The following is a 17,591-nucleotide window of genomic DNA, read 5'->3' as shown; positions in this document are numbered from 1 at the left end:
ATCTAGAATTTTTTAAATTTACAACCCAAATGCAAATGATAAATTGCTCTCGGGCCCCCTCTGCTGACCCTGTAGCAGCAGTGAATTAATAAACTATTCCAAAACTTGTGTATGTGCTAAAACTGAGTGAAAGGTGACCCTGGGCATTCTTGCAACATTTTTCATATTTATATTTTATGTTATTTTACATGAGAGCAAGTCTGGAATAAAATATCAGAATCTCTCCCATAGTCATTTCCTGGTCCTTCCTCCCCTCCTTTCTTCCTCTTTCTCTTTTTTTTTCTCTCTCTCTTTCTTTCTCTTTCAAAATATTGCTGATTTTAACTATTTCCTTTCTAAATGGAAAGTTTTGTTGGGGAAGCAAATGAATCCCAGTACCATTTTATAAATCAATATTGTGCTAAGCTGTGGTAGGAACAGTTCTCAGAACTCTTCCAAAGTGCCAGTGCAAACACAAAGAGATAAGCAGCAAGACAGGCTTACACTCTGTTTTTAAAAAAATGTGGGAGGAAATTCGTGCTTGCTAGGCCAGTGATGGAAACTTCAGGCCAAGAGCAACGGATGACTTTTGGAGTGTTTCAAATTTTGGACGCCCAGCTGAAGACAATCCGTTGGAACGGTCCTATTTTTAGAAACTGAAGAGTTTCTCAAGAAATCAGGCTCTTCTAAAGTGTCTCCAGCTGAGGAACAAAAAAACATCAGTTGAAAATGTTGGCTCACTTTTTGATTTTTTCCAGCCTTATCTGTTTATTCCATGAACTTTAGGTGAAAAGCCAAATGTAAAGGCTTTAATGATAAAGTATAAAATCAAACACTAATAGGAGTAATTTTCCATTATTTCTTTTATCGGTTCAATCACTGAAAGCAGCCCTGATTTTTAATTACAGCATTCCAATGACAACACTGGAAAGAAGCAGCCTCAGTGTCAACAGCAAAATAAAATATGCATTACCACCGAGGAAATGAAAAGAGAAAATTCAAATGCTGCTTAAAATGGCTTGTTTTGGTTTTTTGGCCTTTAACAGCAGAGAATTCATGAATCGGAAGTGTTCTGATCCAATCTCTAAATGTCATTCCCTGGTGTTGAGAAATCCTTGGAAAGATACCCGATCACTTCAAGAAGTAGTAACTGGCGTCAAGGGATATGGGTAACACTTTGAAGTCGTATGTGGAATGGTCTGGTGACTCCAAGGGAGGGTCAGGCACTTGCTTAGGGAACAGCAAGGCCTTCTTAGGAATATATTCCCTTTCCTCCGCTGAGCCCTCTGAGATGCTCTGAATGCAAAGGCTCGCCTAACGCACCCAAAGTCAGAGTGGCAAAATTTGCGACACCTCAGCCGAAAGGATGGCAACAAATAATTATGGGGCTGTATCTTCTTAACCTGAGCGTGAAACTACATCCTAAGCCAGCCTGTGTGAGCACAGCCCTGCCCCAGGCCACCCCTGCGCATCCCTTTTCCTTGGCCAGACAAACGCAATTGTGCAGCTCAGCGGCGAGCCAGACCTCGACCAAGCCGGGCAATGTCGACCATCTGGGGTTTTCTGCCAGGTTACGTTTCACCTGGATTCGTTGTACGACGCAGTTTCCCACATAGCCATACAAATGGCTTGGCACAAGGGAGAGGGGTTGAGAGAAGCAAGCGGTCCCAGAGCAAGAGCAGGGGAAGAGGGGAGCCACCTCTTTCGTTTGCAGGGCTGGCAAACGCCAGGTTAAAATGACTGCAAAACCACTACAGCTGTTTCTGACAAAGCCTTCGGTGTGGCTTGACAGGCCATGCCATACATTCACGCTAACGGTGTCCTCGGCTGGCCGGTTCTGAAGCTGAGAGAGGACTGTGAAGGCTGTGGGCACTTGCACACAGAAATCACTCTTCCGGTTAGCAGAGCACTGCAGCAAAAAGTGGAGCCTGCACGCAGTAAATCCGGACAGTGCACACATTGCAAATCAGGAAGAGCCAAGCCCCAATCAGCTTTATACTGATTTATCCCTGGAGATGAGCCACCAGGCTGATAAGCCTCAAGAGAAATGGGAGGAATTATCGGAGAATAAAGTAAAGCCTCACTTCTACTCTCCATCTCACTCTTATCCCACACAGTCGCTTGGACCACAGCAACCAACTCCTTTTAGACTCAGGACTTCCCTCTGTATCTCAGCACCGGCTCTGCACTGCCCATAAAGCTTTTTGGGCTGCAGAAGACAGTGCACAGATTCCAGAAGAGACATACCTCTGTTTGACAGACCGGGCTGGGTTTGCACACAGTGAAAAGAAGCAGACTACGGAAAGTGATTCCATGGTATCTCAGCTCCTTAGGCTCCCTCCCAGCTCCCACGTTCACCATGCACAGTCACGCACAGGGTGACACACTGGTCTGCGTCCTGGATTCAGCCTTACCAAGTGGAACGCTTCGTGGGAGTGCTGGAAACTCAGCAGCATGTACTGCAGGACGGACAAAGCCCCCTCTCTCACAATGGGGTACAGCAACTTGGAGAAGACCTAGTGGTGGAGAAAAAGAAAAAAAAGGCAAATAAGAAGGCAGGATGGCACAGCGACACGCACAAGAAGGGCACAGCAGGACACAGAGGCACTGGATGGCCTCAGCTGGCCCACGTTCATTTACCACATCTTCTGGTGTGTCTCTACACCTGGGTATCGAAGCAAACAGGAGTGCAGCCTGCAGCCAGGCCTCCAGAGATGTCTTCTGTCCTGAGAATGGCCTCAGTGCACCCTACATATACCATGTAGGGTATCCTCTCTGCTTCAGGCCCGCACAATGTCTAGCACAAGGTGCTGATCTCCGGACTATCAGTATAGCCATAGCACTACTGCTTCTCACACTTTCCGATGGAAGACGCCATGCAAGCACAAAGGGATGTTATATTTTCTAAAAGGTGCCACTTTTGTTTTATTGTGATATTTGGATTTTTTTTTTCTCCAACCTTTCAGGCAAATAGAGAGAAAGCAGAGGACAAGTAACAAAATTTGTCCTACTCCACAGAAAATGGCATAAGATGCCTACAGCAATGCCAACTAACCCTTCCAGATCATGCTTCTGAAAGCTTCCAAGAATCGCATACAACGTTAAGGACTGTGTCCCTTTCCTAAGCATTAACAGTGAAAGGAAAGATAAATAAAAAGCTGGAGACTCTATGCTACTGTCCCACTGTTTGATGCACATAGGGCATCACAGGGACAAATTAAGTTATTCATAATATTCTGCATTTCTACTTCCACCAATATTCAACCAGATATTATCCCCATCTTACAAAGAAGAAAAAGGAGGCACACAGGAGCACAGAAAATGTTATCTGAAGTGGCCACCAATCTGAGTGCTTAGTCTCCTGGCTTTCAGGTAGTGGCAAGTACTCACCACCAAAACAGCAGATGGCAATGGGAATGGGGGATTTATCTGTGATAGTAAATGAAACAAGGCCAGGGCATAGGTTTAAAAACTGGTCTGTGACTGTGCAGACTGTTAACATGCTCATTGGCATGTATTTTGCCCATGCCAGCCAGCACTGATCCAGGCACAACTGAATGAGAGCATGTGCTTCACTTTCCCAAAGGCAGGCTGTACAAGACCTCCCTGTTTTGGAAAGGAAAACTTTTGGTTGGCCTGAGAGTCCTTGGCTTGCTTTATTTCTTAACCTTGAAGATATTAGCATCTCTGCAAACTAAGCCCTAAAAAGCCTCAGCTTGGGCTCTTGACCAAAATCCTTAGACAACACACTCAGGCAAGGAACATGTTGACTCCCAGTGCCCAGCTCCCTCCAGCAGGAATAACACACGTGTAAAATGGGGCTTTCTGGAGGGCATAAACGCTAGCTGCAAAACCGGTATCAGTCCACCACCCTCTAGGTAGCAGTACGGCGAGTCTACTGACCTTTTCAATTTTCGAAAGAGTAACTTCGATCAAGATGCTGAACTTTTTCACTGCAGCCAAACCCTTCAGCAGAGCAATGATCCACTTGTCTATGTTCTTTCCCAGGGGCCAGGACACCCAGTCAATCATCCTAAAATGAAATCCAAACTCTTTAAGTGATAACTTAATGTACACACTGTGAAAGCCAAACTATGCTCAGTCAGTGGAATAACCAAGCAAGAGACAGGCCTCCCCACAAAGCATTTCATACACACAACAAAGCACAACACTTCCTGAAATAGAATTACCCCCGTATCATCTGCATTTTGCGGCTGATGAGAGGACCTGACCCCAAATCCGTACAAGGAGTTTTTCCATTAACTTCAATCAACTTGAAATCAAGCTCATACCACTGGTATACCATTGCACTGCTTTGTGGACTTTCTAGTATATCTTTCAGACGAGTCCATGAAAAGAGAACTTCTGTTTTTAAAGAAAGATAAGGTAGGTCTAATGGGGTGGTGATGGATGTCTGTTCTAGACCCCTAGCGTTAGTTATGGATCAAGGTCTCTGCATTGCTACCGTTACAGAACATGATACTGGTATGATCCCTGGATTGTTACTGGCAAGAAAATAACACTAGGTTTTGGATTTTTGTCTTCTCTGTATGGGAGACATTTATTCCCAAATATACATTAAAAAATATATATATATACTGATAACCCTGATAGCAGCCAGATATTCCTGAATTTTATAGCTAACAAATTTCTTCACCTATATCCATGCAACCAACAAGATGTCACAATATTTAATACTTTTTTTTGCAAGTAACATTGAATTTATAGAAAAGACAGTCATTAAAAATAATCTCAGAGTGATGACAGGTTGTTTCTTTTTAACTTAAGTGGGAAGTTAAACAAAAATGGGAGGTAACTAAGGTTTGGGCTCTCCAAGGGTCAAACTTTGCTGATCACTTCAGTACCTTTGATTTGAAGGTATCATCTCAGTCCTCCTTCACGTTCTAGTCTCCCACCTCAGTCCAGCTATCTTTACCAACCAGTGTCCTTTGTTTATCAATCTGTATCTTGTGCAAAATATATAAAAGGAACTGAGATGAATAACCACAACAGGGAGAAGATCAGGGATAAGTGAAGTCTACAAAGCCCTGGGGAAAAAAAAGGCTAGCCAGTAAAGAAAACTTAAAGGGCAGAATATTTTGGGATGCTGAGAAATGCCAAAAGTCAAGCTGAGTCAGATAGTAAAGTAAATGTCAAAAAAGCTTCTGCAGCCATTTGCCTCAGAAGAGAATAAGGACAGACATGCAATCATTACATGTGCAGGATGTGATGGCGATTAAAGATATGATATGGCTTCTAGATGTGACTTCCAAGCTAAACACATCCTCGGCCTCAGTTTTCAGCAAGAGGAAGGAATTGATCGGGGAGACAAAAGAGAAGGCAGATAATGGGTATGAGAATGGAAGCAGAAACAATGACAGCTGATATGAAAACAAAACACGAAGAGCTCATGCACTACAGTCAAGTGGAGTCAGTAACCTCCATCCCAGAAAACGCAAACACTGGAAATGTAAAATTCAATTCTAGTGTGTTTTAATGACTTTTTTAATGACTGTTAACTTTGGCATGGTGCCATATTCCTGAAGAACAGCAAGACAGTTCCTATAAGGAAGACAGGCAATGAGGGAATGCCTGGAAAGAAGGGGTACCATGCCACAGAGGTCTACCACAGGCATACTGTGCCAAACTAGGTTTGTCAAGATGCCTGAGTTTCTAGTCCCAGGACATGCAGTAGATCATATCTCACTGGGTTCCAGCAAAGGTCCTGATGCATATTCGTGCATGTGGGAGCAGTTAGTTAAAACAGAAAATTTGGCTTAGCAAAAGAATGGCGAATTAGGTAAGAAGCTGCTTCCAGGAGAGCTGGAAATGAAATACAGGAAGTCTCAGGCTGCAGGGATGTTACAAGTAATGTTCTTCAGGGTCTGATGGCATTGACAGAAATATCAGGAATATGGCTGTGAAATTTGTGATGACGCGAAGCTGGGAGGCATCATCAACAGAGGAGGAGGATCAGGCTATCACAAGGAAGAACTGCGTGACCTTGAGGATTAGAGATACAGAACCAGGATTAAATATATTCATTCAAAACACATGCAGTGGTGATGGGGAACAAATAACAAAAATGGCTGCTACATGATGGGAACTGACCTGCTTGAAGAAGATTAGCGAGACGACGATGACCACAAGTTCCCAGTGTGACAGTAGCCACGAAGAAGGCAAGCACCATGCTAGGGTGCAGTAGGAAAGGCATCTTCACTACCAAAACAATGACCTTTAATGCCATGGTCTAAGGCCAGGATGAACCTCATCTAGAACACTGTGTACAAATCTCATTATCCATGTCCAAAGTACAGATCTGACTATCCATGTCCAAAAACAGTGAATTGAAGCAGGAGCAGGTGTTGAAAACACCTGTTGAGATGATCAGAGAAATGGAGAACTCTTACAAGAGCTTAAAATAGTCTGTTTAGGCTAGTCAAAGGAATGCAGAGAGGGGATGTGTCTGCTCTCTGCGTATACGTTGAAGGAATAAACACCAGGGAGGGAAAAGACCTAATTCAGCTATTTATGTTGACATAAGATCAAATGAGCTATAAGATGGCCAGAGATAAATATAGACTGGCAATTAGAAGAGGGATCCTAGCCATTAAAGCAATCAAATCCTGTAGCAGCTATGAAAGAAGAACAGTGAGAGCAAAAGCCCTTTCTGCTTTTAAGATTGTAGTTGAACATTCATGAAAGGGGTCCACAAGGTCGTTGCCTGCAGGACAACGCAGAGCAGCAAGATGGACTCAGGGATCCAGAGGCCCCTCTTTACCCTATGTTCTTTTACACAGGCATAAAATAACCTAGGCCACAATAAACTATTGTTTACTGACATTTGTGGCTAAATTATAATCCTGGCCCACTTGCTGCCTGTGTTGCTACAGTAGAAACAGTTATATTTTATATTCACTTTCCACACTGAAAGATCCACAAACATTTTGCAAGCCAGTTTTCCAAAGGAGTCGTTGATTTTTGCATGCTAAGCTTTTAAAAGGTCAGGTCCCGATTTCCAGAGACAGCAGGTGCCTGCGTCTCTGTGGGAAGGCAGATGCTCCTTACTTCCAGAACTTGTCTCTTTGAAACAGATATTCACTGAAAAAAAGAACATCAGCAAGCACTTCTGAAGTCCTGGATGCACATAAATATAGCTTATCTGAAATGCATCCACCTTATGGGCAAGAGAGACACATTCCTTCAGCTTGTGCTGTACACTTATACCAGCAGGTGCCAGGCTTGCTTTTATTAGCACTGTTTGCTCTTAAATGCTTAATCAAAAGTTGCGCCCTGCTTCAGTTTACTCTCCTGCTAATGCCTCCCCAACCCAAACTTTGAACTCTGGAGAAAGAAATTTCGGTATGCAATCAGCTTGTCAGGGATCCTAAGATGAAAGGCCCTGTTTACCCCTGTGCATTTTTCTTTTATTTGTGATTTATTGAGCACGCATTCAACAAAAGGCCCACGTTAATGTAGTTTTCTGGGACAGATGTCTGCCATAAACACTCCACCAAAACTTCCTCATTTCTCCTAAGTGAACTTAATTACATTTTGCAGGCTCTGCTTAATGTTTGGCTAACACTGAGTAATCATTTACTCATCTTTCTGTGTAACAAAGAATTTTTAAAGGAATGAAGCAATTGATTTTGCAACTGCTATTTTTAGGCACTGCTGTTCTTAGTGAATTTATTGACTGGAGCTTACAGCAGCATCTGGGAACCGCATCCCAGAAGGAGGAAAAAAATGAAGAAGGTTAAAAACTGAACTGACAACATAATCCTTCATCTTGGGCTGCTCTGGACTCTGGGAAAACCATGGCTCTCTCCAGAAAGAGAAGGCACCCTTCCTGTAGGCATAAAGTTCCCATGAAGAATTATATGCATATCCATCATGTAACCTTATGTGAGGGAGACAAACCCTGGAATAGGAAGAGGAGAAAGGAGATTTTCACAGTGAGAGCAAGGAGGACCCACTCCCTTGGGTTAAGTACCTGTGAACATCACCCATTTAAACAGGAGACCTCCGAGGAAAGCATAGGATGAAGATATCCTTAAGCAAATCTGACCAAGGCACCTGGAGCACAGAGGAGCTGTAGGACTTGGACACAGCTGTGCAAGGAAGATCTGCTGATCCCAAAGAGGGCACTGGCCCTGGGAGGACTAAGTCTAGCATGTCAGACAGTATTTCATCCACTACCCCCTCATCATGCCTTGATGTCTCTATTGACTCTGCCTGCGCAGAGGGCAGGGATAAACACTGGATGGCACTGAGATCTGGACCGGCAGCACCGCATTCACCTGACAAGGGTCAAGGTGGGATCATTTAAGCAGTTGGGCATACCTCCTTCTCCACTGGGAAACTCCCAGCAGTTGGCACAGGCCAAGATTTTTAGCTGTGACGGGTCATTTAGGATAAGTCCCTCTGAAGGGAGACAGGGGATCCACCTGAAACTCTTTAAAGGAGATTTTGTGAGGAAAAGGCCCTCAACAGTTTCTGGGAAAAAATCAAACCTCTTTAAAATGTCTTATGTTCGGCATCCCCTAGCACTATTCATTTCTAAGAAAAAAAGAAATCAAATTAAACCAAACAAATAAAATAACACAAAACATCTTTAATCTAGTTCTCTAGGCCCTAAGGATTGGAAGGAAGGGTCTAGGAATTCCCTTTTCTCCACACTTCACAAGACAGCACCAGCCAAACTTGCTTTTGCTGCACAACTGCAGTACTGAGATAAAATTGCTATGGGGAATTGAATGCAGCTTTTGGGCAGCTTTTCCTCTGGACTGAAAAAGACGATGTGAGAACCTTCCCAGGATGTTCACTCATGCAGTCTCTCCTACCTACTGATGGCTGTCATCATTTGCACGTCAGTGATGCTGTCATCATTGGTTAGGTTTCTTATGACACCATCCATAAGCTCCAGAGGGACAAACTGGACCACGCTGGCCAAGGCATTTGATGGTGCTTCCTGCTCCTCTGTAAGATATGGACAAGAGCCAGCAATAAAGATGTTAGTCGCCAGGGAAACCAGGCACATATGGTCATTTCTCGGCTCTAAAAGCTGAATCATTTCTGGCTCCATTAATGGAGCAGAGCACAAATGATCAGTGCAATGTGGAGTCCACACTTAGCTGTGCTAGGAGGACAATTCCCAGAATCGCAGTGTGGCGCATAACAAGGTTGGGTCATAGCAGACAGGGTGTTGCATCAAGTCATGCACAGCGCAAAGGGAGGCAGGGATCACAAACACAAGAACATTGCTGCCTGGGTCCCCTGCCCAAATTCCCTCTGTGTGCTCACTTTATACTGACTACTGTAAATAATAGCAATGGGATGAGGCTGCACATTTGCCTGCCTGGAGCACACCCAAAGGATGAGGTTCTCAAAAAGAGGGCACTGAAATGCCCATCTCCTCATGGGGTTAGGAAGAGCTGAAACAGGAGCTCACCTGCCTACAGAGAGTCCAGCCTTTTATGGCACTGGTACCTCTAAAAATCTTCTGAGACCCTTTATAATAATCTGAAGGCCCTAAAACTTACATAAACATCCTCTATTCCATCCTAAGATATAACCACCCTCCAGAGAAATACTGGCCGTGGAACATAGGGCTTCCTACCCCTAGATCCAGTGAGAAGTAAGTCCTTAGCTTTGTGCTTAGCTTCTAAGTATAGCCTTAGCTACGGAGTAGGCTGAGAGGCCCAGGGAAGTTAGCCATTAGAGAGTGACATTTCCAAATGCTTTCAAGTCCCACTCTAACCCTACTGCAGATAAAAGGATGCTTTGCATTAAGCCCAGCTGGTGCGGAAAAGTGCTGAGGACACAAACTTCTGTGCTGCACACATTTCAGCACAGTTAATAACTCCTGCTTACAAACTCTGCGTGGTTTCGCAGGGATATTGTCTTCTTAGCCCAAAACCCTGGACAGTTTGGGGACCCTTGTTTATTATATTTCAGCAGCGGCTGCATTTCTGATATGGGTTAGAGAACTCTAGTTTATTATAACTTATGGAATTATTGCAGCTCTGACATGTCAGGACCATGTAAAATGTCAACCTATTTCTTTCCTCATCAAAGCCAGCATTTACATTTGTGCCTGTTATTTATTTTTTACCTGTCGATGAAATGATAGTGAACAGCTCCTTCAAAGAGGGCAGGATGGCTGAAGTCTGAGTCCTCCAGATCCTCTGCAGCAGACCGCTCACTTTGTTCACCTGCTCCAAAAACTCCATTATGTCCTCTTCCCCTTCGGAGATGCACTGGAACTGCCCGATGCACCGTATCAGCTGCTGGCAAAACAAGATCTGGTGTTTGCCAGTGGGAATGCACTGAGGATGCTGGGTTAAGAGTTTACTGATTTTAGCACACTGTTTGGGGCTGGGCCTCTCGCAGACTTTCCGGAGCACTTCGATCCTCAGTAAGTTGAAAATGCTATTTGCTGATGGGCTTTCCAAGACAAACTGCAGTCCTAACTGGATATAATCTAGTACGTAATGGCTTCTTTTTCCCAGAGGCCCATAGCCTTCCTGGAGGAGACTCAATAGGAAGCGGACATTGAAGAACTCCTCAAACTCCTCTGGGTGGTAGTGGCCATAGACCTCCAAAACCTCTTTCCCAATCTCTCTTTTATACTTGGTGTCCCCAGTAAGGTAAAGCTTGGTTGACAGCTCGAGCATGGACCAGCATTGTTCGCTGTCCATGGGCTGCTTTGCTGCCTCAATGACGCGCCTCACAAGCCCTTGCTTCACGTTGTTGGGGTATGAAGACATCACCACAGCTTCCAGTATCTTATCCATCTCTGCTCGCAGGTGCTGAAAGAGAGGAAGAGTGCCAGGTTAGTTCAGGTGGGCTCTGTTGTGCTTTACAGCCCAGAGATGATGACTACCTGGGCTTCCCACTTGACAGCAATTGGACCACAGAGTTAAGGCAGAGAGAAGGACAGGGAAAAGAGGATGCTGTTGGGAGAGCGATAAGTCAGACCTTACAACAGAGCAAAAGTATGAGCTCAAACCCAGTCCCATGACTCTCCAGACTGGATTCCCTGGAATGGTTTAGGAAACTAGGACTCTCCAGGCAATGAACTGGCATAGCTGCAAGGCCAGTCCAGGCCACAGTCTGGTCAAAGAAGACAGCATGGATGAGGCTGTCTTGTTCTGGGAAAGGGAGGAGATGAAAGTTTAACCTGATGGATGTGGACCACACAGGGACACTTGCCCTTGGACAAAGAACAAGCCCAACCTTTGTAGTTTAGTAAAAAGGATACAGTTTGTAAGTCCACATCTTAAACACCCCTCCACATCAGTGTGAGCTGCTGTCCTATGTAATCTGGAAAGAGTGATGATCAGGCAACAGAGATGTATTTTGATGCTTTGTAAGAGATGGGACAATGATTCTTAGACTTAACATGGCTTACACTTAGATTTAACTGGCTTAACCTGCTGCCCAGGACCTCCCCCACATGGTATAAAGCAAGCTCTTCATAACATACTGTCGTTTTCCAGAGGGAAGCATGTATGGATATAAGGAAATGGAATGATTGGAGCTCCAATGAATTTCTAAGCAATCCCTGGGTAATGCCTGGCCCCTTTGGCTCATGAACAAGCCCAGTGTCACCAAAGCTGTGTGTTCAGAGCTGTGGTGGAAGCCAAGCTGAACGTGGCATCAGGATGCTTCATGAGTACCCTGAAGTCATCTCCATCTCTGCCAGATCCAGGGCCTGGAGAGCTCTGCAGAACAAGCCTCCAGAACTACCAGAGCCATTTCCTCCAGTGAGGACTGCCAGGCTCTAGCCCCTAGGGTCAAAAGTTTCTAATGTGCTTAGAAGTCTCTCTTTGTTCTGTTTAAATATTGGGAAAAACTTTTTTACCATGAGAGTGGTCAGACACTGGAACAGGGGCCCAGGGTGGGAAAGGTGGAATCTCTGTCCTTGGAGATATTAAAAACTGGACTACACAAGACCCTCAGAAGTCTGTTCTAATTGGATGTGATTCAAGCAGGATGTTGGAGAAGATGACTTCTGGAGGTCCCTTCCATCTATATTATTCTATGATTTCATGAATTTTAAATTATGAGATCATAATTTTAAAGCCTGGCATGGGCTGACAGAGACAAACTGTCTCTGCTCCAGAAATGCCCTTTACTGCATACCCAGCATCTCCCGCTGCTTACAGTCAGTGGCATTTCTTTGTTCTTGCTTAGAAACCTTCCATGATAGATCAACACTGCTGCTTCTCTGCACAGAGTCCACCAACTCTCTTCCTAGCCTCAGTCTGTCCTAGTGGAGGATTTAGCAGGTGCCTCCATGGTGTGGTTCTGATGTGTCTCTTCCCCAAACTGACCAAAATCATGCCCTCACATCTCTATTAATGGAAAGCATTGAAAAGAAGGAGAGGGCTCATGTTGAGACAGCGGCTAGAAAGCAGAGCCATGTTAAAATGACATGGGAAAACTGATTTTGAGTCACCTGCATTTTGAATGGACTCAGGGCGGATGCCAGCAAGCGCCAGGTGGACTAGAGTAGGAGACTGCAGTGTTCATGGAGTTTGATATGAACACAGACATGACAGAAGAAGCTGTAGAACATTTGAAGGAAAGAAGAGAGCCCCAACATGACACATTGAGGAGATGGAAGGAGCAATGCTGTTACCAGTTGCAAGGATGAAGGGGTGGAAAGCCAGGAAGTCCATTCTGGTTCTCAGAGGTCTGAGATGATGAGCCATCCTGTGTGAGAGCTCAGCACAGTACAAGAATGAGCACAGCAAGAGAAGCCAAAGAAGCAGAGCTGGAGAGCTTGCTGGGACCAGTATAAGTGATAATCTTTGTGCCCTTTTCATGGTGGTATTCATGGATGGATGCAGAAAATGTCCTCTGGTGATGCTCAACTGAGATTAAAGGCCCAAAACTGAAATGAATGCATAAAAATACAGAACTTCTTCAGATTAATCACATATTTGGGTATTTTTGTCTTGCAAACAGCTAACCAAAACCTTACACTTGATCCAAAGAAGGGATGAGCTCCCTCAGATCCAGGGCTTCAGCAGCTCAGGATGGTGCTCCACATTTCCTAAAATCCAATCCCCACAAGAGACAGCCTCCCACAGACCCACAGAGAGGCTCAGCGGGGAAGTATGGGACAGACAGTGGAGTCGAGGTGTTCCATTGGTGTCTACTGGCTCCATTCTCCTCCAGGGGCAAAGATGTTTCCAATGATGGTCTTCATATTCGGGGAACAAGAGAAAAGCCCCGGGAAGCAGACATGGGACTGCAGCCTCTGTCTGGGCAATAGCACATAAGGCAGGGGAAGCACCTACTTAAAAGGATCCAAAGCCTAAAAGGGCAGAGACGCAGTGATAGGACAAGGCTTCTGCCCCTTTCCCTTGCACGTGCAGCATCCCACGTACGCAAAGGGACACGCGCTTCCCAGGGCTCTTGCCAGTCCTGCCCCTAACACAGTCTGGTAGGTCGTGTCCCAGTTTGGTGAGGACTGGTCTCCAGCAGAGAGAAGCCACACGCTGTCTTGGTACCATGCTGTGGAGCTCCGTCCATGACGAACACCTGTTCTCCTCCCTCAGATGTCCTTGCTAAGGGCCTGGCAAGGCGGGTGGAAGTCGACAGATTTGCAGCTGCCTGTGAGGCTGACCAGGAGGCTCCCACTGAGGGTAAAGTGTTTTGCTAGCTCCATGTCCGCTCTCAGCCAGTCAGGGGCAAATACGTGGACCCTGGGTCCAACCCACACAAGGCCAAGGAGTTCCCCTGCGAACTTTGGGGTCTCCTGTTCCCCGGAGGATCAGAGAGCGCCATGTCAGGCCGTGCACCGGGCAGAAATGTCAGGCACGCTGGGTCACAGCCCCAGGGCTAAGTCTCCTTGGGGAGCCCATCTGAGTCGCAAGGCCCTCCTAGCTGTCACGCAGGGATGTGGCTAGTTCACCCCCCCGGAGCTTAGCGCACAAAAGCCATCCGGTCAGCAGATAAAAGGTTGTCTGGTACAGGGTCAGAGGTCCTTGAAGAGGGAAGGAGAACACCGCACCGCACTAGGACTGCGCGAACACGCAACCTCCCTCGCAGGAGCTGGGAGTCTTGCGCCCACGACGCGAGGCCGCGCCAGTCTGCCCCCGCGTGCAGCAAGGGGCGATGGGGGTGTAAGCGGTTCAGATGAAAAGAGAGCGTCTCAGGCTGACGGAGGCGTAGGGGTTATAGGAGACATCACTCCCTCCCGCTAGGAGGGCCACTCGAGAGCTTAAAAGCCTTGAAGAAAAATCACACCTGTGATAACAGGGAAGAGATGGAGGTGGAATTCCTGCTGGAATGTGAAATAAAAGACGGATAAGAAAGAAAGATGGATAAGAAAGAAAAAAGTCTTTAAAAGAAGAGCCAGTAATTTGATGCTTGCATATCCAGGCTGTCCAAGCATGCAGCAAATGTAACAGGGATACCAGAGCAAGCAGGATAAGTCAGAGCACATCACATAAATAGGGAATCACATGAGCGAAAGAAGTCTGGAATGTGAACAACCACGATCAGTCGCAAAAATTCTGCCTTGACTTGTGGTCTGGTCCTCCTGAATCCAGTGAAGTACTATGCGAACAACCAACCAAGGCTGCGTGCTGATATCTGGAGAGGAAGGATGTTTATCTCCTCCGTGAGCAATAAACTCATTTAGAAATGTATCCCTTCCCCACTACTGTGAAAAGAACTGCTTGGGTATCTATAAATATTCAGCTCTGCCTCCGTTTCAGTTCTTTGGCTCCTTCCTTCCCCGGTTCCCCAGGCTCCCGGTCTCGCACGCGGCAGGGGGTGTGTGTTTGACATTTACACCGTGCTGCCACCACCCTGGCTTGCCTGGAGGGAGTGACGCAGTCTTGGCTGCTCCCCAGGGACCTGCCGCATTAGTATGCTATACCATCGTACCGAGAGGGGAGAGAGAGACTGCAGAGTCAGGCAAAGCTTGCCATTCGTCACTGCTCGAATTCGCCGGCAGTCCAGGGTTAGAAGAGAGACTGCTGAAAAAAAGGGGGAAAAAAAAAAAAAAAGAGGATTTCCCTGGAACAGCTCAGAACAACATTTATGTCACATTTATAGCCACGTGCTGGATGGACTATTGAACAAGAAACCTCTTTATAAAGAGTGATAAACTCAGCCAGCCAGGATTTCTTAAACCTTATTGCAGAGAATGAACGTATAAAGGCTCACCCACAACAGGTCCTCTCCAAGCTAGGTGCTGCGCAAATACATAGTAGGAGACTGTCACTTGCTGTCTATAGTCTGAAACAATCCGTGGGAGAGGGAAAAGGAAGACAGGTATCATCTTGACTACCTAAGGTAGGACAGATTCATCCATGTTCAAGTATGTAGTGTTGTACTGAGGAAAAAAATACGCATGATATATACCCCAAGTACGGTGGGAGAGAGCTCAGCAAGAGCAGAGTTAGGTGTTATTACACATCATTTCCATCTCTAAGCTGCTCACCCCAAGGAAAAAGACCACAGACCAACAGATGTGACCGTTCCCAATCCTGCTGATGAAGACATGTATGATCACGGTTACCTCTCTGCACCGACCTGTGGTTTTCACAGATGACATCCAGAAGGGACCTCAGAGGATGCCATCCAGGGACCAATCCATCCCTGGAGCCTGTATCAGAGCGAGAGGGCATCTTCTCTAAGGGTACAGAGCTGCCTGCTGGTGGGAAAAATCCCATGCCAAATACAAACATAAAATTCTGGCTCCCAGCTTCTTGGCTAGCAAGCCCTTCCACTCAGCCAAACCTTACCTCTCCCCATCGTTGCTTCCCCCGTGGTCTCACAGGATGAAGACAACACAATATACACATGCTCAAAGCCCTGTCGGGCAATGACAGCAGCCTACAGTGCAGTGGTTCTCCAGGCACCATCCTGACCTTTCTGTCCCATATCTGCTGACTCATATGGTCCTCTGCTAACACGCTGGATTTATTTGTCTCCTACAAACACCATTCCTGCCTTCCCTGCATGGTAACCAAGCTATGGCAGAGCTAACATTGCTTTAATTGGATTTAAAACACAGTGAGGACTTTCAAGGGACCAGCCTGCATTAGATTGGTAACAGATGAGGACAAGGTAAGAGGACAGAATAAAATAAGTTCACAGGTAGTGTCTTTTCACGTCAAATAGAAAGTACCACAGTGACAGAGAGACAGTAAAGGTTAAAACCTGGTTTAGAGAACAGACCAGACTTGCAGGACTGGAAATTGGAAGGAGCAGTTGTCCCAGCTGCAGCTCACTGGTCACTTGGGCCATACTGAGCGAGACTGGCACTGAGCCCGTACCCTGTGTCTCTCCTCTCTCCAGCTTCACAGCCTGAGCCCCTGCTGCCCTGGACATCTGGCAGACAAATAAGGGACAGGGAGGAGGCAGGAGGAGCCGTTGTGTCCGCTTATGTCTAGCCTTTACGTGGTTACTTCCCCGGAGCACTCCATGCCGAGCCTGGCACAGCGATGTGGGAACACTGCACAGGCAGGCTGGTCAAAAAACAGCTACAGATCTTTTAAACCTAACCCCACAAATCACCGTTGTCCACAGACCACTGATACGCACAGTGCTAGGCAGCCTTGACACCCTTCTGGGGGGATGATAGCTGCCCAGCGCTGTCCACTCTACGACTGGACCTTTAACTGGTTATAACTTTGCCAGACTTCACCCAAATTTTCAATGCAAAGACTGTGCTTCAGGCTGAACTTTGAGAGAAAGCTGCAGCTCCTAAAATGGCTTGATCATTTCTCAAGCTGATCCCAGAAGGGAACAGGATGGGTCACCCCAGCCTTGCTGTTCAGAGTGCAGCTAGGACTGGTCTGAGGTACTGCGGAGAAGGACAAGGCTGAAACAAGGCTCCCTCGATAGCTGACAGAGGCAGACGAGCCCCAGTGGAGAGTATCTAGTGACTGCAGAGGGAGACCAGCTTTCTCATGAGCATATTGACACAAGCACCTTAAAGATGAGCAAGGAGAACCTGCTGAGTTGACCTTGCGACTGACCCTCCCCTCGCTAACTACCCTGGTATTAATTAGCAGGAGGGGATAAACAAGCCCAGGTTCGCACTGTGAATGAGGGTACGCCATGCTGACGTCCAAGCCAGGGCCAGACAAAGCCAGGATGGAGGATGACAGCTCTCAGACAGGACACAGGGAGCAGAGGAGGCAAAGACGGAGCAGGAATGGCTGGAAGAGACAAACAACAAAATGGCAGGGATGACGCACCGACCAAGAGGCTGTGAAATCCAGGGAGGAAAAGGGCACTGATGCCTGTTGATCCAGTCCAGACAAAATAGTTCGAAAAAAGCAGCGTTTCTGGACAGGAGCCCACCTAGCTGACTTCTCAGTTCTTCCCTTTGTCAGCTTAGACAACACCACTCCAGTTCTCAAGGGCTTAACTGAACAGGGCTTTGCGGAAGCCAGGGAAACTCTAAAAAGGATGCATGTATGATGCATGTAAAATACACATTCCAATCTTAAAATATTAAAAGAGCACTTAGGTTGCAAAAGGTTAGGAAGCAAGATGGTTAATTCAGTCTCAGCACAGCTCCAGATGCTTTCAGAGAGATATTTTTTAAATGATCACATATCACATCTTTTCCAGAA

At 46.2% G+C, this 17,591-nt stretch overlaps 1 protein-coding gene across 1 annotated transcript in view; it reads right to left on the bottom strand.

Moving 5' to 3' along the window:
- USP35 (ubiquitin specific peptidase 35) overlaps nucleotides 1-17,591 on the bottom strand; it is a 35,687-nt gene that overhangs the window by 9,387 nt on the left and 8,709 nt on the right. The window contains exons 2-5 of the mRNA XM_067289615.1: nucleotides 10,094-10,790; nucleotides 8,823-8,958; nucleotides 3,883-4,012; nucleotides 2,394-2,495 (exon numbers count right to left, since the gene is read on the bottom strand). Of these exons, the coding sequence (XP_067145716.1) occupies nucleotides 2,394-2,495; nucleotides 3,883-4,012; nucleotides 8,823-8,958; nucleotides 10,094-10,775 (1,050 nt within the window). The 5' untranslated portion in view covers nucleotides 10,776-10,790. The remainder of the gene's footprint in view (nucleotides 1-2,393; nucleotides 2,496-3,882; nucleotides 4,013-8,822; nucleotides 8,959-10,093; nucleotides 10,791-17,591) is intronic.

Source organism: Apteryx mantelli, chromosome 1, assembly GCF_036417845.1.
Source record: "Apteryx mantelli isolate bAptMan1 chromosome 1, bAptMan1.hap1, whole genome shotgun sequence".
NCBI lineage: Eukaryota > Metazoa > Chordata > Aves > Apterygiformes > Apterygidae > Apteryx > Apteryx mantelli.
Note: the sequence above shows the minus strand (reverse complement) of the source record. Positions and strands in the feature narration are given on the sequence as shown.